Source organism: Carettochelys insculpta, chromosome 12, assembly GCF_033958435.1.
Source record: "Carettochelys insculpta isolate YL-2023 chromosome 12, ASM3395843v1, whole genome shotgun sequence".
NCBI classification, from domain to species: domain Eukaryota; kingdom Metazoa; phylum Chordata; order Testudines; family Carettochelyidae; genus Carettochelys; species Carettochelys insculpta.
In genome coordinates this window covers 1060060-1085302 of record NC_134148.1, presented here as the reverse complement: position 1 = coordinate 1085302, position 25243 = coordinate 1060060, and the positions used below count along the sequence as shown (strand labels likewise).

General features: G+C 58.6%; 1 protein-coding gene across 2 annotated transcripts in view; it reads left to right on the top strand.

The window, feature by feature from the left end:
- The window catches only part of CD276 (CD276 molecule), a 58052-nt gene that overhangs the window by 15545 nt on the left and 17264 nt on the right, over positions 1-25243 (top strand). Inside the window, exons 1-4 of one of the 2 annotated variants that reach the window (XM_075006545.1) lie at positions 5914-6018; positions 15194-15330; positions 20530-20880; positions 22025-22321. In XM_075006545.1, the coding sequence (XP_074862646.1) occupies positions 15255-15330; positions 20530-20880; positions 22025-22321 (724 nt within the window). In that variant the 5' untranslated portion in view covers positions 5914-6018; positions 15194-15254. Of the gene's footprint in view, positions 1-5913; positions 6019-15193; positions 15331-20529; positions 20881-22024; positions 22322-25243 lie in introns of those variants that run through there. The other variant, XM_075006544.1, reaches the window with a different exon arrangement.

Here is a 25243-nt window from a genome sequence, read left to right as displayed (position 1 = left end):
TTTGCAGCTCCCACTGGTTGCCTACCCTCTGCTCCCGTGGCTTCTCCCCAGCTCTGGTAGTCACCTCAGCAGGAGGCTGGGTTTCTCCACTGTCACCACGACCAGACAGCACTTAAGCTTCCCACTCCTAACACAGCTCCCTGGGCCATGATGAGGACCTCAGGGGCAGGTTAGATGGAGGGCCAGGTTTCAATGGGTGCTCAAGCTCTGGGGAGTAGCCAGGCCCTGCTGCCTAAGCCAGCCTCATGGATGGGCACTGGGAAGGCCCATCAAGTGGCCATTAATGCTGGGCAGTCGAGTGGGAGCAGAGAGAGACTCTGGTTGCTAACAAGTCTCTGATGCTGGAGGTGGGGTGGGAACGGGGGACTTTCTGTAGCACATGGGGTGGGAGGGGCCACACTGGCTGAGTATGCTGGTTGGGCTAGGGGGCCCGCGGTTAACATTTCAAGTAGAGCCCTGGTGACAGGCCCTTTTGACAGAAGTGGGGGTGGATTTCCTCCCGTTTGGTTGGAAGGAATGGACAGGAAGGAAGAGAACAGCTCTGTCCCCCACAGGAGAACACATGGCTGGCAACAGCCAACCCTTGGGGCCACAGAAGTAGGCGAATCATGGATGATATCCCAGCAGTGCTGGGGGCTCTCGATCTCCTTCTAGAGCTTCAGCTCCACCCCTTGGCTCCAAAGGGTTATTTCATGCTGGCTTCAGCAGGCAGCGGGGAGAGCTGAGACAGGGAGATATTTTGGTGTTCAGCTGGCACTCTCCACCCTCAGTGTCTGAGCACAGCTCCAGGGAGCCGGAAGCCAAAGGTTAAAAAAAGCCACAAGTGTGTGTGTTGTGGGAGCACAAATAACAGTCCTGAGGTAGCTCGCCCCCACTAGACATGCATGGGGCAGCTCTCACCAGGCAGCTGCTGCCCAGCGCATCAGTGACGGGTTCCAGGCAGCCCTGCTGGCTCCTTCGGCATGAGCAGCTGGGTTGCTGTGAGCATGAGGATGTCATTGCAGAGACTGTTACAGATGTGCACAAAACGCACTTGGTGCAGTTTAGATCTGTGTTTCTCAGCCTTTTTGGTACCAGCTGCCAGGTTGCTGCCTTCCTAGAACGCATCACGGAAATATCAGGGACCAGCACTGGTCCATGGACCAATCATTGAGAAACACAGGCTTAAAGCAAGAGTAGGATTGTCTCCCCGGTAGGGAGAGCAGCCCAGAAGTCCCCAGCTTGCTTCAGAGGTGAGCCTCACAGGTTAACGAAGTGAGGTTGTGGCCTCGTTATATAAAGATGACTTGAAAGTGTTGAATAAATTCTTCCAGTCTTTTACAGACTGACAGAGCTGGATGGGACCTTGAGAGGTTATTTGATCCAGTGCCCTGCCCTCACAGTCAGCCCAAGTGTTACCTAGCCATCCCTGGCAGGTGTTCGTCTAACTGGTTCTTAAAAACCTCTGGTGATGGAGATTCCACAACCTCTCTGGGCAATTTTTTCCAGTTGTTAACCATGCTGATGGTTAGGCTCTGTCTACACTACAGTGTATGAGGTTAAGAAGAACAATTTTTCTCCCTCCTGCTTGTAACAACCACTTACATAGTTGAAAGCTATCTTCAGCCCACCCCCACCACCCCACCCCTTCCCCCATTCCATCTTCTTCAGGCTAAAGAAACTCAATTTCTTCCAGACTTCCCTCATAGGTTATGTTTTCTAGACCTCTAATAACTTTTGTTGCTCTTATCTGGAGCTCTGGAGCAATTTCTGTTCTCAGAAGGGGTTGTGAGGCAATGAAGTCTGAGACTCCCTGAGTTAGACAATGGCAGAGAGCACACATACAACATTCGTGGATGATACCAAGATGAGGACTGAGAAGCAGCTCCATGATGAGGGGAGCACAGTCTGCTGTTGAATTGCTCCTGGGCGCTTTCTTGGCCTTTCAACTGAGGTGCAGGGAATGCTTAAATCTTCCACAAAAGCATCTTCTCCTAAACATCGTTCAGATATATGAATGAAGCAAGTGGCTATTACCCGTACACAAAACATCTGAATTTAAAAAGGCACATCCCCCCAATCCATGCCGGGTCTCCCAGGCCGGCCTATTCTCAGTGCTAGGAAAAGCAGGCCAGGCACGACTGGAACTTGTAACACAGAAAACTAATAGAAAGTGAAAGGTGTGTCTCTTCGTAACACCTTTCACTGGGTGTTACGAAGAGACACAATGGGCACAATCCCGCTCCTTTCCTCTCCTCATTTTGAGACCCTATTCAGGAGGGCAGAAAAGGGAAGACTGGCCAGGCATTGCAGGTGCTGCAGTCTGCGCAAATCCCGGCCAGAGAGCTGCAGCTACAGGATATTTTCTAAACATGCACCAATGTCGGTGTATTTCCAGTGGGAGCGAGTTCTGGCCTTGCTGAGGAGAATAGCTTCCCTGTTTTCCTCAAGTTTTGCACAGAAAGCCACTCTCAGAATAACTCAGGAGTGCTACAAGTGTGACATCAGATCCCATCTTCTTTATGGAAATATGCTTATGAATATGACAAAATTCAAATATGCTTTATGTAAAATACTTCATGTAACAGGGCGTTAGAAAAACTGCATTTATCTATTCTATTTGTGTGCATGTATCACTCCTGTGTTCGAAGTTAGAAGTATGAAGTATCAACCTGTTTCTATATCTAGGTGTGCTACTGAAGGCTGTTAGCAGTACTCAAAGAACTTAATGGCCCAGTACTCAGGACAGTGATCTGTGAATAGTCTTAGGTTTTGCTTTCTGTAAGCCTGGACTATGATTGGTCCTGCCAAGTCGTGTACTCTGGTCACTTGATGCCGGAAACCACTTGGATATGTGAGAAAGTTTAAACTGAACACAAAAGTTTCCTGCCATTGCCCAAAGAGAGATGAAAGTGGGAAACTAAATCATGGGCATGGCCACGTGCTGGGACTTGAATTTGTGATACATTAATACACTGTGAGTGGGTAGATACTGATACAGATACACTCCCTCTCAGGGGCATCCTCTTTATTGAACAGTCAGATATGGTCACCCTGTTTAGCACACAAGATCTATCTGTAACAGCAACGTAGGGTCCTGTGGCACCTTATAGACTAACAGAAAAGTTTTGAGCATGAGCTTTCGTGAGCACAGACTCACTTCATCAGATCTATCTGCACTCTCTGCCCTGTACAGCACCGCAGGACAAGTGAAAACCATGAGACGGATGAAACAGCTCTCGTTAAAGAGCCAGCAAGCAGCAAGGCTGCCAAAAGACTACCTAGAAGTGACAGGGGCAAAAGAAACAACTGTGCTCCCGTCTCTAGTTTGCCAGGAGTGTCTGGGGCCGTTCCCTCTTTCAGAGGGCCAGCAGTGTGATTGGCTGTAGCAAGGCTGCCCTTCGCCATTACACTCCCCTAGGGAGCAGAGGAAGAATTTCCATTTTGCATCCTGTGCCATTCAGCTCAACAGCAAAAGCCTTTCCAAGGACAGTATGAGAAGCCAGAGCAGTATCAGCTAGCCAAAGAATTTCCCACTGGGCCCCCAGACAGGAGCAGGGAGAGGGAATGGAGCCGGTTCTGGGCAGGAGTCTGAGTCAGGACCATTGCATTCCCTTTTGTTCAGGGCAAGACTGCATTGCTCTGCTCTGGCACTAAACCCAGACAAATCTTCTGTCATGTGCTTCTTCCAGTAAAGCCCTTGGAAGGAAGAGTCTGGATCCATGGAGTGAGGGGCGTGTCACTGACAGTGCAGCACCAACACCAAAATACTTGTCTGGAATCCAAATATGAACACTGCTTGCAGGAAAGCAGAACTGGTCTGATCTGCCATTGGCTACTTTGGTGCAGAGACCCCCTACCAGGCCCTGCACACCCTGCCAGAGTTGGGGGAGATTTGCATTTTGTTAATTAAATGAACTTTTCCAACCCATTCCCTTGATTAGGATTCCCATGAATGGGTAGCAGCTTTCCAAAAATGTTGGTGCTGTCCAGAATGCCCAAGCCTGTACCCTTTCCCCAATCAAAGTGCCACAGCCCAGCCTTCCCCCAGCTGGACAGACAGCTCCTCTGAGATGATGTATTTATATCCTGATACAAACAAGGTACATGTCACTTGTGACACATCAGGGTGCTTCCCTTTAGCTTACACATGGTGGTTGGATCAAAACTTTCCTGTCCATCATTTTGTCATCCTGCCCATACCCTGAGGAAGGGTCAGGATGTTCTTGTTAGCTGTGAGGAATGTACTGGTTTCGGGGTGTTCCAATAAATCCTGGAATGTGTTTGGATGGCTTGTGCCTAGTGCCTCTGAGGTGTTTCGGCAGTATCAGCCCTGTTTTGCCAGACTCTGTGAGCTGGGCCGGCCTCTGGCTCTCAGCTCCACTCTGCTTTATATAAGCAAAGTCCTGACGTAGTTGTCTAGGCCTCACACCAGGCCTGTGATACGTGGACTTATGTTTCAGGCCCTCTTCTTACTACAAGTGACGGATACTTGGTGGTTTTTGGACAAACAGCCACCAGGCACAGGAGGAAACGGCTTATTTTAACACGTGCTCTAAAGAGAGCAGGGAGGAAAAGCGAGTCCCTGTTCTTCCCAGGACTTCCTTTGCATGGAGTTCATTGACGGGCTGTTTGCTCTGAGCATTGTTTATGCTTTGCCTCCCCTTTGCTGGGTCTGCCTTTGTCACAGAGAGAGAAGTCAAAGGTCTGGACTCAGCCTGTGGTGAGTGACTCACCCCCCATCCCTTCCCAGCCTCAGCCTCCTGGGCCTGACTCATGGCTGTACCTCATGGGCCAGCAGGATTGGTGGCGTCTCAGACACAGGCCATCACAAAGACTGCAAGCCTGAAGTCAGCAACAGCTCTGCCTGGTGGGCATGTGGCTGGCACAGTCACCCCGGCAAAGGCTTGCCTGGACAACCTGCTTCCTCTCCTGCCTCGTTCCTTTGCTCCCCATGAACCCAGCCTTGCTAGCTTGGCTCATCTATTCCGGCATCCCTTCCTCCCCACCCTCGGCGTGTCGTTTGTCTTGTCCTTGGGCAGTACCTGGGCCCAGCCTGGTGGTCGGTAGAGATCCCCTGTGGCTCCTCCGTAACAGACCAGCCCCTGACTTTGTCCCATGCTTGTGTAAAGCCAGCCGGTGAAGGAAGCTCAGAGGCCGGTGACATCGCCAGCGGGGTTGAACCTATGGGGGGTGTCCAGGCAGGAGATGCGTTTGTTATCTGTGAAGCCAGTAACAGGGCTGCCCCTCTGAGGCCTTTCACGGGGCAGCCTTCCCCGCATGGCTGCTTCTGGTGCATCCTTCCTCCCTCTCTCTGGCCCAGGAGGTGGGACAATGGGAAAGGACTGTTGTCCTTCTAGCAGCTCTGATCAGCCCCACGGGCTCAGCGGCTGGTCCAAGAACAAGGAAGCTCCAAGGCAGCTGTGGGGCCATAACTCGCCATTCAGAGATCACTCGTCAGAGCAAAGTGCGTTAGGGCATCGGTGCGCAGCAGCCACACGCCAGCGGAGCCAAACCTAACGCCCTCGGAGCAGGACAGCGCCTCAGAGAAACGGGGCACTTCAGGAGGCAGCAGCCGCTGGCGCTCCCCGGGCGAGCAGCGCTTTGAACGACCAGCGGTTGAGAAGCCTCCGGCGCGCACACAGCGCCGCGCACGGGCGCCCCAGCCCCCGGCTTAGGGGGCCACAACAAGGTGGCGGTTGAGGCCCAGGTGCCCCGGCGCCGCCTCGCTGCGGTGCGCGGACCTTGCCCCACAGGGGCGCAGACCCTGTCCGGCCCGTGGCTCCCGGGCCCTGTGCAAAGCCCCCGAGAGGCGCCCCGGGGCGGGCGGGCAGGTTTGGCTCCGGCTCTCCCCGGCAGCGCCAGCTGCGCCTCGCCCCCGCCAGCGCTCTGAGCTCGGCCGGGGCCGGCTTCGGCTTCACCCCGCCCCGCCCCGCCACGCCCCGCGCCAGCCGCCGCCTGTGCCCCGGAGTGCGCTGCAAGGCCCCGGCCCGGCCCAGCCCGGCGGGGGAAGCACCGGCCGCGCCGCGCCCTGCCCCGGTGAGTGCTCGCGGGCCGGGCCGGGCCGGGGGGAGGTCGGCCGGGGCGCCCCGGGTCTCGCCGCCGCGCAGCCATTGTCCTCCGGGCCGGCGGGGTCCAAGCGCCAACGCCAGGGTCTTGCGGAGCCGGCGCTGCGGCCGCGGAAGGGCCCCGCTCCCCGGCCCGGGTCCGGCCCCGGCTCGCCCCCCGCGAGCACGTGGCAGCGCCCCGGCGGGCCCGGGAGGAGGTGGTGCCCTCCCCGCAGACGCAGACGCCGCCTTCGCCCTGCCCGCGGCTCCGGGTGGGCGCACGGCCCCAGACCGAGGTCCACCTGGCGGGTTGCCGCGTTCCTGGGCAGACCACATCCCTGGGCGCCGGTATCGGCTGGGGCAAGGGGCCCCTTCCCGGCGTCTCCTCCGGGCCCGGTTAAGGCCTTGGGTTAAACAACTGAGGTGAACCTGGGCCCAGGATTTATTTAAGCCAGGCGCGATGTTCCACAAACGCTCAGCTGGTGCTGCCAGCTTGGGGTCACGTTCCCCCCGCGATACCTGCCGCTCTCAGGGATGAGGCGTCACCTCCCTACTGCCGAAGGAGACCTGAGCGGGAAACGCTTCTGTTTCTCTTCCCTTTCCTTGGAGAGCTGCTGCGTTACTGGTTCATTGTTTCCTTGCAGTCGGGTCATGTCGCATCGGGGGGTGTAGCATGAGGACATCCGTCCATCCCACTCCACACTCCTCTGCAAGGCACCCGCTGGGCCTGGCCCCCTCTGCAGGAAATTCGCCCCTTCAGTTAACAGATTTTCCAAGGCCAGGGTGCATCGCTGTGATCTAGTGTGGCTCCCTGCGCCACACGGCCCTGGGAATTGTAGCCTGGGATAACTGCATCGAGCTGTGTCTTCTGGGAGAGCAGAGGGGTAAACAGCTGCCCCTCTGAGTGTGTGCCATGGGCGGGAGTTCTGGCAGGCTGCAAGGACGTGCCGGGCAGAGGTGCCAGCAGGGCAGCAAGCAGACCCTGCCATAACACAGGGCTTGGGTTTAGGTAACAGCTGAGGGAGCTTGACTGGAGCTGAGCAGCCAGAGAGGACATTCTCTAAGGTCCGTTCGGCACATGCAGACTGAGCCCGGCTGGCCCCTTGGCCTCTCCCCACACACTCCGCACACAAGATCAATGGCAGCATTATTTACACGTCGGGGTGGAAACACAGAAATCAGTCCCTGCTTGTGGTTTTGGCTGGCGGCAGCCAGATGACACTGCCCCCCGCCCCCCTTCCCAGTGCATTTGAAACATAGATACTTCATTCAGCTGGGGGACCTATGGAAGGGCTGATTGCTCTGTGGAATGATTTGCTGCTTCGTCAGCTTATTAAGCGCCATGTGCTCTGTGGCACCAGAAAGAACGGAGGGACCAAAGAGTCTCATCCAGGGCCTGGCAGGGAGTGTTGGGGTCTGAGTGTCGTGGGTTAGTGTTATCCAGACACATAGGGCAGCTTAGCTCTGCCAAGACAGCAATGGGAGCCACCTCTCTGGGGAACTTTCAGATGAGTCCATAAAACCTCAGGTCCCCCTTGGCCTGGCCAAGCAGGGCTAAATCAGGCATGCTGCAGGCGCTGCTCTCTGTGGGAGATAGATTTGCCACATCAGTGAAAGGAGCTTTATGGCCTCGCTCTCCTCCTGCCCTCCTCCAGGCAGCTGGCGGCCACGGGGCCAATGGAAGGGCTCCTTGCACTGGCCTCAGGCCCCTGGGCTGCAGCTTGGTGCTGGCAACCCCAGAGCCCTCAGGTCTCCGTGATCTAAATTTTCCCCTTGACCTAAGGTCAAAATCCAGAGGGCGAAGAACCCCAATTTCAATCAGCCTCAGGCACTGGGGCCCCGGTTTGTGAATTGTGAACATCCGGGTCATCTCTGTGTAGGTGTTCCATGCGAATGATGGGTCTTAATCCCTGCCCCGATCTAAACGTGGGCAGGGGGCTTCAGTGCATGTCCTGATGGGCGAGTGTCTGCACAAAGCAGCCCGGCTGGTGCAAAGTGCCCCCGATTCGTGACCTCGCCAAGCCTGGCCTGTGAGGTAGGAGAAGCTTCTCTGGTCTGTAGCCCCATGGAAGCCTTCAGTGCCACGTGGCTTCCTTTGCTCTAGCGCTCTGTCCTTGTACAATAGCAGTCATTCAGGAAAGAGAACCGGTATTAGTTCCCTTTGCTTGTGCTGGCAGGAGCACCAGCTGGACAAGCCAGACTTCCCTAGGAAAAGCTGGAGTCCTGCTGGATATCCGCATCCACAGGTCTCACCCGCTTGGGTCCAGTTTCTGTAGCAGGTGTGCTGGGCACTGGGCTAGCATCCGCGAGTACAACTCTAGTGGCAGCTTTAACGCCCTGCTAGTGAAGCATGGCTAATGGGTGTGCGTTTTGCTCGACAAGCAGGGACTCGTGGGTTTTGCGCTGCTGGTGTGCGGTTTGGTGCCTTTGGGTTCTAAGAGGGTCTGTGCAGAGGGGCTAGGTCCTTTTCGCATCCCGTGGCACTTTCTAGGGAATAGAGGACTCGTTTGAAACGAAGATCGAATTTGTCTCTCTGAAAATGGAGTTCACTAGGAAATCGTGCACAGACACCAAGGATTTGTGCTCTCTGGGCTTAGTTTGCTAACCAGCAACCTCTTTGTGGAAGGCGTTAAGCAAGCTTCTAAATTGTTTAGATAGGCTTGGTGAAGTTACTTTGCCTGTCTGTTTATGTGCTGGTACAGGGTCAGATTCTGATGCCCTGACGCTCATGCATTCATCGCCTTAGGGCACAGATAAGTTCCACTTGCTTCAGGTAGGGATGTAATAGAGTATCTGATTATATGACTAACCGATAAGCATCTGCTACCAGTTACTTGCATCTTGTTCCTACTCCCAAGTAAACAGGGAGGTGCTGGTTTAGCCTCTTTCCCTGCTTGCGCTGGGGTCAGGCAGTTTCCCCCTCTGCTGCTCTGCGTTGAAAGGGCTGAGCCAGCACACAGGTTGGCTCTGCTTCTGTCCTCCTCCCCACCCCCGCCGCTGAGCCGGCACACAGGGTGGCTCAGCTTCTGTTGCAGAGAGGGTGGCAGGGGAGGGGACAAGAGCCTGATGCCGAGGGAGCACATCCCAAGCGTCAGAGTCCTCCCAGCAGCTCATTTCAGACAAGTCACCCCTTGTGACACTGATGGACCCAGCTCGTCAGCAGCTGGGATTGAGCCTGGGACCTTACGGGCTAACGCCATGAGCCTCTACCACGTTAGCAAGAAGCCAACCACCACCAAGAAGTGTTCTGCTTATAAGATGCATGTGGGATCTTTTCAGGGGATGAGGCAATACGCTATATTTATGGCGAGTGCAACATAAAAAGCAGCTTATGCCATTACGCACATACCCACACACACCCAGTCCTGCGGATGTTGTTATAGTTACTGGTTGTAGCTTGGACCGATCTAATGGCTGGTTAGCTTGGGTCCGAGTGGAGACGCTGGGTTCTGTCAGGCGCGATCTGATGCCGCGAGCCTTGGCAGAACAGCACGCAAAGTCTCATGGCAAGATGTCCTGCCCCATCTTTTATAGGAGTTCCTTCTCATACAAGCCTGAGTTTTGCGGCAGTACATCGTAATCAGGTACTTCGGTTCATCCAACGGTTATTTCAAGGTTGCTGTCGTTGTCCACCTGCATCAGCTCATTCTCGTGGTTGTCCTGTTCTGGGTTTGGTTGGGTTTTGTTCGCTTTTCCTCTGGGGCGCGTGCTGAGCATCAGAGTCGTCAGTCTGCCCCTCATTAGTCATCAGGTACAACAGGCGCAGGTGATAGTCCTGTGGCGCGCTCTTGAGTCTCTGGCTCTTCCTTTGAACTTATATTTTCAAGCTTATATTTTCCCTTGCATGCATTCTTCACTCACACAGTCACCCACTGCAGCGCCTTTTGTGAAGACAGAAATGGCACAGGGCATTCTAAAAATAAAGGGTAATAGTGACAGACCTGTCTGCAACTGTAGGCTAGAACAAGCATTCTCAAATCTCCTACTATGAGACTTGTTCCAAAGGCAAAATGGTGACCATGGTGAGTCTCAGGGACCCTTCTGGTGCTTCACATCAGTAACTGACAAAAGCAGCCTGCCTGAGGCACCCTTACCGCCAGCTCTAGGCTGTTCCTTTCTGCTAGTCAGAAAGTGCGGCTGGCGGGGTAGGGTACAGAGATGCATATTACACCGCACAAGACTAATTATTATATTCTTATGCAAGTGCTGGAACGCTGTGTTTTAGCTACATGGCTATGTAAGCCGAGAAGCTCCGCCACTGCCACCGTGGGCAAAGCTTTACGGAGGACTGTGAAGTCCAGTGTGGTAGGCTGGCTGGGCCAATGAGGGGAGCGAAATCCAGAGCTAGCCCTGCAGTGCGCATGCCAATGCTAGGGATGGGGAGCACGTGACCTGAATGCAGTGGTGCAAAAAGGGAGAGGCGCATGCATGGGTAGCTGTGTAAGTTGTGTGAAGCCTGGATACTGTGGTGATGGTCACTGTGTTATTGCTTAAGGTCAGGAAGTTCCTGTCTCAAGACTGTGAATGGATTCCGAAGCCGTGGTTGAGGTTAATACCAAGTGTGTTATATTCTCTGTGGCTGAGCCAGTGCAGCCTGGAATAGAATGGTCACTGGGAGAAACCCATCTGTCTCATCCTGGCAGTCGCAACAGTCTGGGAGTGTATGCTGAGGCTGATCTCTTGGGCAGCTGTCACTCCAAGCACAGATGGGCTGGGAAATCACTGCTGGCTACTGACACCCTGGGAGGGCTCCTGGTACCCTTTCAGCCAAGAGAGCAAGCACCATTCCTGCGCTTCCCCTGTGTGCTTCCACCAACCAGCCAGAATCACCTCCATCTGCCCGGGTCTGAGTCTCAGCCCGTTTGCTCTGAGCTGGGCACAGGCAAAGCAAACGTACTGCCCTGCCTGCGGGTGTGTGAAAATGAGCCTTAGAGCTGCGGGTCCCCTGTGCACCACAGAGCTTCCTGCTCTCTGCTCCAGAGCCTCAGGGAGGAGGGTTGGAGAAGCAGAGCCCTGAGGAGCCAAATGGGTGGGTGAGATGTTGCCCATCCCCACCCCAGGATGTGGGATACGCTCTGGGTCTAGGTAATCAAAGCCTTGTAGTGGCTGAGGGAGAAGCTGTCCTGAGGTTTGTCGAGTTGCAGGAAATTATCAGTGCTGCCCTGAGCTTTGCATGTTGTCCCTGGCTGCTCTGTCCTGGCTAGAAAGCTGAGGGCTCTGTGTGGCGTGGTGGTGCTTGGGAAATTGTTCAGGCACTGGATAGATAGAGGCCATGCCCAGATGCGCAGAACGGTGCTGGAGAAGCTGGCGCCATGCCTGTTGCTGGGCCGGGGTGGGGTCACCTGGGGGAAAAGCTTGGTGAGTCTCTGTAGTGCTGGTGAAACGCCCGGTGGTGAGCCCAGGCACCTGAAGTTCTCTCTCTGTTCCCGCTGCTGGGTCTGAGGCACATACCGCAGCAGCATGAGCTTCCCACCCCTGTCCCTCAGCCAGCCCGGACTGCACTGACCGCAGGGGTAGCTTATGCTGAGCTCCTGGTTGCTGACTGTCGGTGAGGCCAAGAGCCCAGCAGAGTTCGAAAAGGGACGAGGCCTTTCTGTGGAAGCCGCAATTCTCCGGTGTTCGAATAATCAACGTAACAGAACGTGGAAGAGTTTTGTGAGGATCGAAACCCGCTGGCGGCGGGGGACGCAGTCGCTATGTCTGAGGGCTAGGAATGCCCCATCCCTAGGGACTGGGGAGGCCAAAGCTGCCTACTGCAGCGCTTTCTCCTCCGAAGCAGCTGTTGCTGGCTGCTGGTCTAGAGATCTTCTCCAGCGTGACAATTCCCAGGTGCCTGGAGGGACCGTATTTGGGGGGCAAAAAGGGGATTTGCTTTCCATGCGTGTTCTCAGGTCCCTTCCAGGGGTTCCTGCCTGTTAGGAGGAGAGCCTGACCCAGCCCCTTTTCCCTCTGAGCTCAGTAACTGTCTGAGGAGTAGCGAGTGCGGGTGGCAGCTAGATTCGCATCAGAACCGCCCCATGGTGCTCACAGAACTTATTCTACCCTCAATGGAAACAATAGAGGGGCTCCCGCTCCTGATGTCTCTTGGTTCCTTTGCGGAGCCCACGTGGATGCTGCAGCGTCTTGCTGGAGGTGGGGTGACCGGTGGTGCTTAGATGAGGCTGTGCCATTGACCCAGGTCAGGCATTATGCCTGCAGCATTACCTTCATGCTCCCGACTGCCTGGTTTGGGATTGTAACTGAGCTGTTTCCAGTGGCGAGCAGGGTCCCGCCTGGATCCATCCCACAACCTTACTGATGTCCGTACCCTGCTCTGGAGGGAGTCCTGGCAGAGGAAGCAGGTGCCTCAGAGCTCCCTGGCAGCCCCCAGGAACCGGGATGTGGAGAAGGCCATTGGTGGCGAGAGTCTGTGCAGTTTGGAGGGGGAGGGAAGGGAGGCCAGACTTCTTTGCTGCCTGCAGGAAGTGTGCCGGCCAGTACCTCAGGATCCGGTCTCCAGCTGGGTGTTTTCTCTCCTGCCAGGGCCAGTGGCGTTAACCCTGTCCCTGCCGTTGCCTGGTGGGATGCTGGGCCCCTGGGCTCTGCTTAATGGCATAGGTTCTGCAGTGGGGGGTGGGGTCGAGTGCCCTTTGTCCTCCGGTGTGGCATCCCCCTCCCGTCCCCCAGCGCTCCACACTGAAGGCGCTCTGTAGCCCAGCCGGCACGCGGGGCAGGATGCAGCCCTGCAGCGGTGCTGTTCAAGTCAGGCCCAGCCGAGGAATTGCCCGCGGCCCCGCGGCGCCCTGGGTGACTGTGAGGGGAGTGCTGGAGGCAGCAGCATTGGATCACCATGAGGCGCTCCCTGGGACAGAGCCGGCCGTGTGGTTCTGGCCTCGAAAGTGACCCGTCCGTGTCCTGGCCCGTGCCGGCTGCTCTGTCCCGATGTGTAGCGCCTGCGCTCGGCTGGCCCCGGCCCCGAGTGCTGAACCTCCCTGGAGCTGTGCCCTTGTTTCCCAAAGCCTGGGGCTTAGGTGGAGGCCGGGGACCCCACGTGCTCTGCTGCACCTTCCCAGGCAGCTGGGGGCACAGCTGGACAGAGCTGCGGATTGGCGCTGGGAACCGCAGGGACTCCAGTGGAGGGGCAGGGGATTTGGCTGCCCCAGGCAGGACAGAGGCAAGTCCGAGAAGGGAGCGGCCCAAGAGGTGTTGGCTTGGCAGCTCTGCCGTGTGTGCTCCCTGCAGCAGCCTGCAAAGAGGGGGCTTGGCCTTCCTGCTGCCCGGCTGAGCGAGTGCTGTGTGGGGTCAGCTGCCCAGGAGAGCTCAGGGCAGGGCTGGGCTGCGGAGGCGGCCGATGAGCAGCCTCACAGCGCAGTGGTCTGGGTGTGTCAGTACAGACAGGGCCAGGGCAGCTGGATGATGTGCATGGGGTGGGTGGCTGAGTCATACCGCCTGGCAGTGACTTCACTGCCTCATCCTCTGTGGCCTGGGATCAACCGGGGCTCCCCCCAGCCCTGGTGAGGGGCAGAAAATGAGAGGAACTACAGGGCGCTTTGCCTAGGCTGAGGGGCCAACAAGCTTTTTCTCCAGCCTCCTGGTTACGGAGCCTTTTCTCCGTCCGCAGCGGGCTCTGGAATTCCCCTCTGTCATCTCCCCCCTGTCCTCACCCAGGCCAGATCTGTCGAATCTCCTGCCGGTGTCTTGCCTCGCCAGCCCATCCTCTGCTGGCCCCCTGCTCAGCAGAGCACTGCCTGGGCGCCCCGCTCCCGAGGCCCATGGGGAGGGAAAGGTGCAGCTCCAGGCTGCCTTGCGCCCGGGGCTCTGCCCCTGGGGTAGGCAGAGGAGCCCCAGGCCCTGTGCTGCACAGGAAGGAGGTGTCACCCCAGAGTTGGAACTGAGCAGCGGCGGCTGCTGCTTCCACTGCTCTGGGGTGCTGGAGAGCCACGTGTGTATTTGGAGCACAGCTGCTGCGGGGTGGCGTTGGCCCTCCTGGTCAGTGCGTGTGGGGTGCAGTGATGTCACTGCTGCTGGGGGGAGAGTCAAGTGTCCAGCTTTGCCTCCAGCCCTGGCTTCCAGGGGCGTTGGCAGAGTTTGGGGAATGCCGTGCAAAGCGGGTGGGGGGGGCAGAGACTGAACGAGAGGTGAAGCGGGCAGGGGAGAAATAGGGACGGTTGAACCTCCCCCTGTGTATGACGTGGAGGTTCCCCGGGGGCCAGCTGCACTCTCCTGGCTCCTCTAGCCCCTGGGCTGCCCCGGAGATGCCTGGAGTCTGGCCGCTCCTGGGTTCCCGCGGGAGTAGAGCCGGACGAGCCTGGCTTGCTTGAGTCCCTGGGGGGAGAGCGGCTGCGAGTTTGTCTTGGGTGGTGGCTGGGGGGCGGGGCAGCGGCCATTGCCTGGGTTCCCGCAAGTTTTTTCCGTCCATGGGGGACTACGTTTTGTTATGGGCGTCGCAGCCTGTGCGGATGTGCACCTCCAGGAGAGCTCCGGCTGTGGGTGCTGCAGGCGCCCTGCGAATGCGCTGGGCAGCCGCCCAAGTGCTCAGCTTGCAGGGAACACCGGCTGTTGCCAGAGGCAGGAGTGTTTGCATGATGGTAGGGTGTAGTGGCCCACCGGCACTCAGAGCCCTTTGGCTGACTGCTGTGCGTGTGCCCTGGGAGAGACTGGCCCTGCTGTGAGGGCTGTTTGTTCCCAATGCGCTGAGGCCAAGTGACACTCCCAAGGCTGTGGGGAGAGTCGGTGGCAGCACGGACTACGGCGCAGCTCTCCTGTGTCCCTGCTTGGTGCCTGGCCCTGGGGCTGCCTTGGATGGGCAGGCTGTGGGTGGCAGAAGGCAGGATCCCACACCTGCGTGAGGCAGCAGTGGGGGAGGTGCCAGTGCTCTAGTGTGGCAAATACAGGGCAGCCGGGCTGTCAGAGCCGGTGTGGGAGGCAGAGTTTGACCCCTGCCGGGGCCCTGGTTGGTGCCGTGGGAGGTGGAAGGCGCTTGGATGTGTTGGGTGGGGAGAATCAGCGTAGGGCCCCAGGGGAGGGAGGGCGAAGCAGGCTGAGGGGTGTCTGGCTGGGCCGGATGACCCTCCTGGCCAGTGGGTCTGAGCTGGGACCTGCCCTCAGCTGGGCTCCTGGAGGGCCAGGCCTGGAGGCCCCGCTGCTCGGGGCGGCTCACCTGACTATCCTGTCTTTTTTCGGCTCAGGGCTGTTGCCGCCAAGAGGGAAGATTGCCTTTGGCTCCCGGGGCCTCGATCCCCTTCTGACATGCTCCAGTCACGCCCCACAGCACAGATGCTCTGCCCATTGCTTTTCCTGGGCCTGCTGGTGCTCGTTCCAGCCGGTGAGTGGGGCTGGGATGTGGGGCTCCTCAGGGTGGGACGTGGGGCCCAGTGATTGCCCAGTGCCCAGCGTCCTGAATCACGATCCCCACCAGTAGTCGTAGGCCCATGGGGGTCGGTGGGGCTGTGTTGTGGGGAGGAAGAGGATCGGGCCCTTTCTCCATGGCGCTGACTCCTGTGGGGCCTGGGGTGAGTGTTGGGAGGTCAGAGGGGCTGGAGCTGGTCTGGTGAGGATGGGAGACCCTCACACCCAGCAGAGTCATCCCTTGAGCTCCTGCCCAGCTGGGATGCAGAGCCTGAGTGGCTTCAGTCCCTCCTCTCTGCTGATCCCCAGGGGCAGGATGGTTCTTCAGCACCCCCCTCCTCCCCTGCAGCCTAAGCGGGCAGAGGGCAAGTACAGACCCTCAGGAGCTGCCCAGCCTGGGCGGTGGAGAGGGGGCTCTTCTGCAGTGCCCCCACGGCTGGGGAGAGACCCCCAGGAGGAGCTGCTGGCAGGGCCAGGGGACGGGCAAATGGGGTGAGAGCTCTGGCAGCAGGGGCCGGATCACCTCCTGCAATACGCTGTCACCCACGAGCTGGGGGTCTGGCCGTCCGCACAGACAAAGGGACGAACCCCAGTAGCCTTTGGCCCAAAGTGTCCTGAGGGTTTTGTCCTTCGAGTCTCAGGGCTTGGGATCTCTGGGGGCTGACGCAGTGCTGCTCCTGTGGTATCTGACAGTGGCCCAGGCGTACCCGAGCCTCCAGGCTGTCTGCTGCGCGTGGGCGCTCAGCGAATGCCTGAGCCCCAATAGCTGCACACGGGCGAGGCCCTAATCTTGCTGTGGGGGGCAGAGCTGGGGGAGCTGTCAGCCAGGGGTTTGCTGGGCAGGTGGTTTTCCTCCATAGCCAGGCGCTCCGCGTCCCTGGAGGTGGACACCTCACCCGCCTGGAGCAGGGCTCTGCTCCTGACCCATCCCAGGGCTGGCAGGAGGATGCTTTTCCCAGCCAAACCTCAGCACAGCCACGGTGTTTGTTTCCCCTGTGGGTTTGGGTTTGACTCCCTGGGGTCGCAGAACTCGGCTGTGGGGGGGTGGGGAGACAGCCTGGCAGCAAAGGGCAGAGGCAGGCCTGGTGCCGGTGGGGGAAGCATGCTCAGCAGCAGCTCTTGCTGCGCCCTGGGGGAGCAGGTTGCTGGGTTCCCCCGGGGCCTGTGGCGAGGCTGGCAGGGCAGGAGCGGAGCTGCGCCACAGTATTGCTGGCAGCACTAGTGGCCTCCGTGCTTGTGCTCGCGGGAGTTCTGGCCCCTCTGGCCCCGTGCAGCAGAGTCGGCGAAGGCGGATTTTCCAGCGGCGCCCTCGCACAGGAGCGGCCCCAGCAGCTGAATCCAGATGGCCTCGTTCCTCCCTCCACCATGCCCTGTGGGGGGCTGCCTGACTGGTGATGTGCCGGGGAGCGTGGGGACGCCACTGGAGTGACTCCCGTCCCGCTTGGGGGCCGAGAGTGGGAAGCTGCAGCCCTGATCCAAGCACCTGATGTTGCTCTGTGGGTTGGGGCTGGGTTGCAATGGCAGCTCGGAGGGCTGGGAGGGCCAGAAGAGCAGGGGCGCAGGAAAGGGTGAGGCCGTCTAGCAGGTCCCGGAGTCCCAGCCTGGGTTTGTAGCCAGTAGCAGATGTTGCCCAGAGGGGGAAGATGGGCAGGTGATGGCGGCTCAGGGCCTGCACTGGCTGGCGCTTTAACAAAGTTAAGCCTCTGGCTCCATCTAGCGTCTGAGACGGACTCGCGCCACCTTGTGCCAGCCTGTACTGTGCTTGCAGCACTGAGGTAGCCCCTGTGCTATGCTTGCTGCAGCCGCAGGATGGGTGTCGCCTCTTCCCCTCCGGCTTCCAGAGCTGGGGTAATTTTCAGATTGCATTTTTTCTTGAAATACCTTGCGACCCCTGGGATAACACTGGCACCCTTAGCACGGCTGAGCACCGCCTTCTCTGCCAGCCTGCTGGGGTTCCCTCTGATGTGGTTCATCCAGGGGTGGAATAAATTTTGTTATGTGCACTGGGGCATCTGCAGATGTGCGCCGGCAGTGGAGACACAGGCTGCCAGCTGTGGGCTCTCTGCTCATTAGCTTGGCAGCACCTGAATCTCTCCTGGGCAGCTGCTCAGCTTACACAGAACACTGACCCGGACTCCCTGTTACTTGGTTTTGCTGAGCCAGGCTCTCCACCCTCCTCTAGCAAAACCCACAGACAAGGACATCTCCAGCTGCAGATGCAGACATGAGATCAGCTCTGGGAGGAGGCAGCTTAAGGGATTTACTCCAGCACCCAGATGTTCAACCCCGCCCCTCTTTGGGTAGAAATCCAAAGTTATATGAAGTTTGCCTTCTACCTGGGTGTGAAGGAAAGTAGGCGCCTCCCCCTCCCCCGTTTGAAATCAAATAAGCTGGGTTATAGTACAAACCAGAAACAATTTTATTAACCAAGAAAAGTTGTTTTGTAAGTGCACAAAGAAGTAGCAGACAGACAGCGCCATGCAGGTTGCTAAAAGAATAATCCAAACACACCTTCCAAGCTAGAGCCACTAACAATGGTTACAAATAATAACTTCTCACCCAGGTAAAGTCCTTCAGAAGCCTGGTATCTCTTGGCCTGGATCCAGCGGTTCTCCTCTCCCCACTTCAGCTGCGCTCCTTTTGTTTCCAGGTATTTTCACATTGAGGCACAGGTGAAGGCAGCTGAAGAGGGTCATTGTTTTCCTTCCTTGCTTTATATAGGATTTGACCAGGTCACATGAGCTGGTAGCAGTATGGAAAGTTTGCAGGAAGGCCAAGTCAATTCACAGTCCATTGTGCTGGCTGATGAGCCGTCAGCCCTGTCCAGCTTTTCCATTGTAGTCCTGACGTGGGAGTGAGGGAAAGCCACAAATGTGAACCACAGCTTTCTAGGTCGATATTTTTAACCTTGGATGCAAAAATGGTACTGGCACGTAAATGGGACAATCATCACCTTTCCAGTGCTCTCGCATGAGCCACCTTGCATGACGTATGGCCTATTGCGGTCACGAGCCTATGTTCATGAAGCTCATAGACCATTACATCATGTATCTAACCCCCGCTCCCCCCCGGGAGCCAAGTGCTGGATCAGAAGCAAACTTCCCACAGCGTGAAACCCACAGCATCTGTCTCTTCCCTCCTTCTCCTCTAGCCGCCACATTTTCCCAGGCTGGGGTTTCTACCCTCCACTCGCTCCCTCTGCCTGTGGTCCCCTAGTGTCCATTATTCTTTCTCCTTGTACAATATTTCACCCCCTCTTTTCCCCCTCTCTCTCAGGGCATTGCGACACTACAGAATTAAGCTGATGTAGGTTACATTGATGTACAGGAGTTAAATGGCTTTTGCTTGTCTACACCATGCTCCATATGTTGTGGCGTGTATTCACACTAGCAGAGCGTGCAGGGATGTGGAGAATGGTGCACCATGCTTAGCCATCCCCAGGAGAAGCTAGTCAACTGCTGCCTGGAGGAGGCTTCAGTTTCCACCACCCCTTTGTCTCTTGGCTCTTCAGCTTTTCAGAACTTTGGGGCGGGGGGCTGCTTTGCCATGTTTGTACAGCTCCTAGCGCAGTGGGGCTGATACCTCTCGTCAGTTGCATGATGGGTTTTAACCCCTGCAGCGTGTTGCTGGAACACGGTGCTAACCTCAGCCTGCTCCCTGGGCTCCTCTGAAAGCCGAGGCACTGCCGTGGGTAAAATCTTGGCAGAGACTTTCATGGGAACAGAAACGGCAGTGAAGATGGGAGCCGGGGTGTGTGAAATGAGACCAGGGCCTTCCTTAGGGAGGCTGAGCTCCTCTCTCAGGCTGGCTGAGCATGGTCGCTGTGTGAGATGGGCCTTTCCCAGGAAGGAAGAGGTTCTTGGCAGGGTTGGCACCTGGCTGCAGTGCATGCCGCTGGCGATATCGCAGAGCAGGCAGGAAGGGGGCGTTTTGACTTACAGGCATGTTGCCCAGGCAGAAGCGACAGCTCCGAATACCCTGTGCCAGTGCAGAGCTGGGTTCTCCGTGATTCTCAGCGATGGTCCCCTTGCCGCTGGTGGCTGTGCTCAGCCATTGGAAGAGGTTCAGCGAGCTGTGGTGGCCAGTGGAGGGCAGCAGGGCCCCAGCTGTGGGGGACAGCACCAGCTGTGGGAGGCTGGGTACAGATGCTGCAGCTGAATGGGGCCTTCTCCACAGTCAGGCTGCTGGGAGCTGTATTCTCAGGCACTCCCACAAATTCGGCGGGGCGGGGGCCCTGCCAACAAACGGGAGTGCTGGTGATACAGTAGGGGGCGCTCTTCCCTGAGAGCCAGCGCTGGCCAGCAGTAGGGTGCTGCGCCGGGGTGGGAGCCCACGGCCAGACCACTGGCGTCGGGAAGGGGCAGAAGAAGCAGGCGTGGTAGCCCCTAGTGCCTGGTGTAATCCCAGCTGGGCAGGTGGCCTTCCTACAGCCTTTGCAGCAGTGGCCGCGCCTGCGCTCCCTGCCAGGCAGCTGCCGCGTTGCTCCCCAGAGGTGGCAGCAACGGGGTCTGTCGGCAGCGCTGTGCTGCGAAGGCCGGGTGTGGGGCACACCCGCCGGTCCTCTGTGCAGAGAAGGAGACGGAGAGCAGCCTCGGCGCGTTGGCCCTGAGGGTACCCCCTGCGGCGTGGGGCCCCGCTGCAGCTCGCCCTGGTGCTCTGGGTGGGGCTGAGCCCCTTGCGGCCTGGGGCCCCGCTGCAGCTCGCCCTGGTGCTCTGGGTGGGGCTGAGCCCCTTGCGGCCTGGGGCCCCGCTGCAGCTCGCCCTGGTGCTCTGGGTGGGGCTGAGCCCCTTGCGGCCTGGGGCCCCGCTGCAGCTCGCCCTGGTGCTCTGGGTGGGGCTGAGCCCCCTGCGGCCTGGGGCCCCGCTGCAGCTCGCCCTGGTGCTCTGGGTGGGGCTGAGCCCCCTGCGGCCTGGGGCCCTGCTGCAGCTCGCCCTGGTGCTCTGGGTGGGGCTGAGCCCCCTGCGGCCTGGGGCCCCGCTGCAGCTCGCCCTGGTGCTCTGGGTGGGGCTGAGCCCCCTGGGGCCCCGCTGCAGCTCGCCCTGGTGCTCTGGGTGGGGCTGAGCCCCCTGCGGCCTGGGGCCCCGCTGCAGCTCGCCCTGGTGCTCTGGGTGGGGCTGAGCCACAGGCGCATTTTTCAAGCTGTTTCACTGCCGGGTGCCCTTCTTCCTGCCCCAGGCTCCGTGGAGATCCAGGTCCCCGATGACCCCATCATCGCCCTCTTTGGGCAGGATGCTGTCCTCCACTGCTCCTTCGCGCCCCATGCGGACTTCAGCCTGGCTGAGCTCAGCCTCATCTGGCAGCTGACAGACACCAAGCGGCTGGTGCACCGCTATGTTGGCGGGCAGGACCAGCTGGCCGACCAAGGCAGCGGCTACGCCAACCGCACGGCCCTATTCTACGAGGAGCTGCCCCGGGGCAACGTCTCGCTGCTGCTGCGGCGGGTGCAGATCTCCGACGAGGGCAGCTTCACCTGCTTCGTCTGGGTCCGGAACTACAGCAGCGCGGCTGTGACGCTGCAGGTGGCAGGTGAGAGGTGGGAGGTGGAACTGGCTGTGGGGAGATGCCTGGGGCAGGGCCCAACTCCCAATGACCCCTGGCAGAGCCACGCTCACCTGGGCTCCTCCCACATTCTCCCCAGTGGTCCAAGGCCTCATCCCCTCCCCTCTGCCTTCCCACAGTGCCCCAAGCCCTGCACCTTCTCCACCCATTTCTTGCCCTGTTTTCCTTCCTGGGTCCTGTCTCTCCCACCCCCGGGCTGATCCAGAGCCCAGCCAGGGTTGGGCTGGGGTTGTGAGATGGGTTTTGTGATTCTCTCTCAGAGCTGAGCTTGAGCCCCAAATTCAGCCCCTTCGCTCTGGGAAGAGTCAGGCACGGGGCTCCCAGCCACCCCCAGTCTGGCAGTTTGGGCCTATCTGCCCCCTTCCGGTGTGCATGGGGATCCCTTCACCAATGCTGTGTGGAGCAGGGAGAGAGATCTGGAGAGCCCGTGTGCCCTGCTTTCAGCCCAGGAGGAGAGGGGGTTGCCAGCTGCCAGCCAGGGCTGTGGGCTGGGGTGGCTGTGCTGAACACCTGCACCGAAATGCTTCAGCCAGCACAGCAGAGCAGAGCAAGCCCTCGTGTGGACGCAGTCCTGGCAGCTGGGTCCGTCAGCCTTCCCAGCCAGACAGGTGACAAGGGAAGGCCCCAGGCTGCGATGTGCTGGGTAGTCCTGGCTGCTCACGGAAACCCCCTTGCGTGTGGGGGAGGAGGGGCGCTCTGAGCTCCCGTCGGCATGAACGGGCGTTACGTGTGCATCGCTTGGGGCAGTAGACCCCGGGAACAGACCCGATGCCCGGCCAGAGGGCTCAGAGGGGCTGCCACGTGTGGGCTGTTCCTACGTGGCTCAGCACTCTGCCTGCAGGCTGTTAAGCTGCCTGGGGCTCTGCAGCCCCCTCCCCCATCTCCAGCTCGCTGGGCGGTCGTCTCCGTGGCCTCCCAGCAGACAGCATGGTGGGAAAGCCGGCCCAGCATGCCCCCTGCTGTGTGCCGAAGGGCAGGGAAGGGGTGGCCGGGGTCCCCTGGGTGTGCTGACGTGGCTGAAAAGGCCATGGGGGAGGAGGGGAAATGACCTGCCCCCCTCTGGCCAGCTGGCTCACATCCATGCCCCATTCCCACTTCTCCCTCCTCTCAGCCTTGTATTCCAAGCCCACCCTGCACCTGGAGCCCAACAAGAACCTGAAGCCAGGGGAGCTGGTGACTGTGACCTGCCACGCCTTCCGCGGCTACCCGGCGGCCACAGTGCTGTGGCAGGACGGCCATGGGAACAACATCACGGAGAACGTCACCACCTCGCAGGTGGCCAACGAGGAAGGGCTCTTCGACGTGCGCAGCGTCCTCCAGGTGGAGCTGGAGCCTCACAGCACCTACTCCTGCCTGGTGCGCAACCCTGTGCTGCAGCAGGAGACCCAGGCCTCTGTCTCCATCACTGGTGAGCTGGGGCAGGGCGTTACGGCAGGGCTGGGCCCGCAGCCCAGCCACCCAGGGCGCCCGGAACTCAGCCGGGGCGTCTGAGGAGAGGGGCCCTGCGGAGCCGCGGAGGCCGGGAGCTCTCCCTGGCCCCGTACGCTGGGTCAGAAGGTAGCTCCTAGTCTCTGCGCAGCTCCCCTCTGTCTGCAGCCCGGCTGCTTGCGTGGTGGCCCTCCAGGAGACCCCTGGGGAATGGGGGGTGAGGCGTGTGGGCTGGCAGGGGAAGCTCTTCTCTCTGTGGGTGCCCACGCAGCACCAGGGGGCACTGTGCTGCTGGCGATGCCGTCCCAGCCGAATTGCAAATGCACCTCCCCACGGCTTGCTCCGTGAAAGGCTCTTCTGTTGAAGCCCAGCACTGGGCCTAGAGCCCAGCTCAGGCAGTAACACCCCAGCAACCTAGACCCCCTGGCCACACGCAGCAGGGCGAGGAGCTTTCGCTTTCCCCTGGCCCTGCCGTGCAGCTGGGAGCTGTTGGTGTGTTCCTCCGTGGAGGTAGCCGCAGAGGTCCCCGTGTTTTCTTGTTATGCTTAAACGAGGCACACGAGATGTTTTATAGGGGAAAGGGCAGTACGCTGCATTGATTGAGAACAGAGCAGTAGCATGTGCTCTTACACACACGCGCGCGCGCGCTCTCTCTCTCTCCACGCACACGGTCCCGCCAAACGACGGTATATGTTACCGGTCCAGAGCCTGGATCGGTCTAGTGGCCAGCTAGACAGGTCACAGAGGGGGAGCAGGGCCTTCTCAGTCGCCGTCTGATGCTCTCCTGGAGTTGGTGACAAGACAAACCCAAAGTCCCATGGCAAAGCACCCTGCTTTTATAATCCCTTCCTCCGTGGAGGTTTGCTGTGTCACTCTGTGAGTGGTGCGTTCTCTTTCTGATACCAGTGGTTCTCAAAACATCTCCGAAAGGCTCACCCTGTAATCAGTTGTCCTTAGGGGTGCCTGCTCCCTGCTTTAGAGTCGTCAGTCTGCCAATCCGGTCGCTTCTTGACCAGGGTACGCGCTGATTGGTCCTTCTCTGTCTTCACCCATGCGTCGCCCCTCCTTCCGTGGCCATCTGGCACTGGGTGTAACCTTCACACCTTTATCTCAGCCCAGACATATCACTTTCACACACAAACAATTCTCACAAGGACTCTCAGAGAAAAGCAGAGCAAAGGCCTTGTAGATTAAACAATTAGGCTTCAGCCTTTAACATTATTCTGTAATCTCATTAACATAGTCATAATACCAAACTGTCTCTTACTTACTAACTAAATTCACTAAATTCTAAAACAGGAGGCATATATTCAGCTAAAAAAATTAATCAATAAAATCAATAAGTGTTACATGTGTTACCTTACACTGCCACCTTATTAAGCTTAAAATTCAAAGTTTAAAAGAGAATAAGCTTTCAGCTCCAACATGCTGGGCACCTGGGGGCTGTCAGCTCACAAATTAAGTTCCATTAGCCCCCTAACAACTAACTTCCCTGACCAGTCCCTGCTGCTGCTGCTGGCCCATGAATACATCTGCAATTGCAGTAACCCTTCCAGCCAGGAGCCACCGTTTCCAGGGCAGCTTGAGTCCCACAGGCTGGGCTGTTGATGTCTGATTGCTCAGGGCTGTTCCCCCACTTGATGATGGAGCAAGGAGGCTGGAGCTGTAAACAGGCCCAGTTCATTGACGTTCTGTGCCATAAGAGCGTTGCTCAGTTTTGCTGCTTCCCTCTGACAGGGCCTTGCTGGCTGGCTCGATAAAGAAGAGTTGTCACAGCTGGGGCTGGTGAGAAGGCAGTCGGGGCTCACTTCAGGAGCCCAGCAGCTGGTAATGCCACAGTTGCAGGCTAGTTCCCCAGACAGGCCACTGCTTGTGGTTCCTGTCCCCTGGGCAGGTGAGGTGCCGTGGGGCTCGCCCCTTGAGTATGGACACTGGATCTCAAAGTGTGACCTCCCACTGCATGAGCCCAATCCCAGCTCTCAGCTGAGGAAGCGGCCGGTGGAACCTGTGCATGGGCTCAGCATGGTGGGGTCATGGCTCCTCACACCCCATGAAGGGTAATGGCTGCATTGGTCTGGGCATAACCCGGTGCGCGGCTCGTTTCGTGTTCTTTCTCCGTGATGGCACTCGCTCAGCTGCTCTGTAAGTAAAAGGGGCGTTGGAAACCTCTGCCCTGTGCTTGGCACTGGCAGAGCCTCTCCCGCTGCATGGCGGGAGCCAGGCAGTTCGGGGCACCATTGCCTGGAAGCTGAGCTGGCAGGAGTCGTTCGGCTGCTCAGTGAGAGAGGTGATGGGCCATCGCAGTCGCTCAGTGGTGCAGCCTACGGCAGGGTCATACAGCGTTCCCACGTGTCCTCACGAGCTCCGCTTTCATAGCTGCCTGGGGGTGCTGTAGAACCTTGTGCGCTCAGCAGTAAGGCTGAGTGCAGAATTACCCTGGGCACAGCGCTTGCTGGGCTGCGAAGGGGGGTCCTCACTGGGGCTGGACTCACAACTCCTTCCAGCCAGCTGAGCCCTTTAATTCCCTGCTGGAGCCCTGTCCTGCATGCCCCAGGTGGCTCTGCGGGCAGGTGTGGGGGCAGCGGGGTGGGGCAGAGTGCTCTAGCTGACACTGAGGGCTGGCGGGGAGGTGGGGGGTCCCCCAGCAAGGTTTACACAGCCCTGCCCCTTCTGCCGTAGGCCCTGCCTCCTCCCGGAGAGCAAGCTGGTCCGTCAGCCCCCCGACAGGCCTGCTGTGGTGGCCTGGGATTCTGGGCAGAGCCCATGGCATGTGACAAGGGATCTGTGTGAGCGGCAGGAGGGTGTCCTGTGTGCCTTGAGCTCTGGGAGCTAATCCCCTGGGCAGCGAGGGTCCTGGGAACCGAGCCTGGTGCTGAGTGGAGGTGCTTTCCTGGGGAAGCTG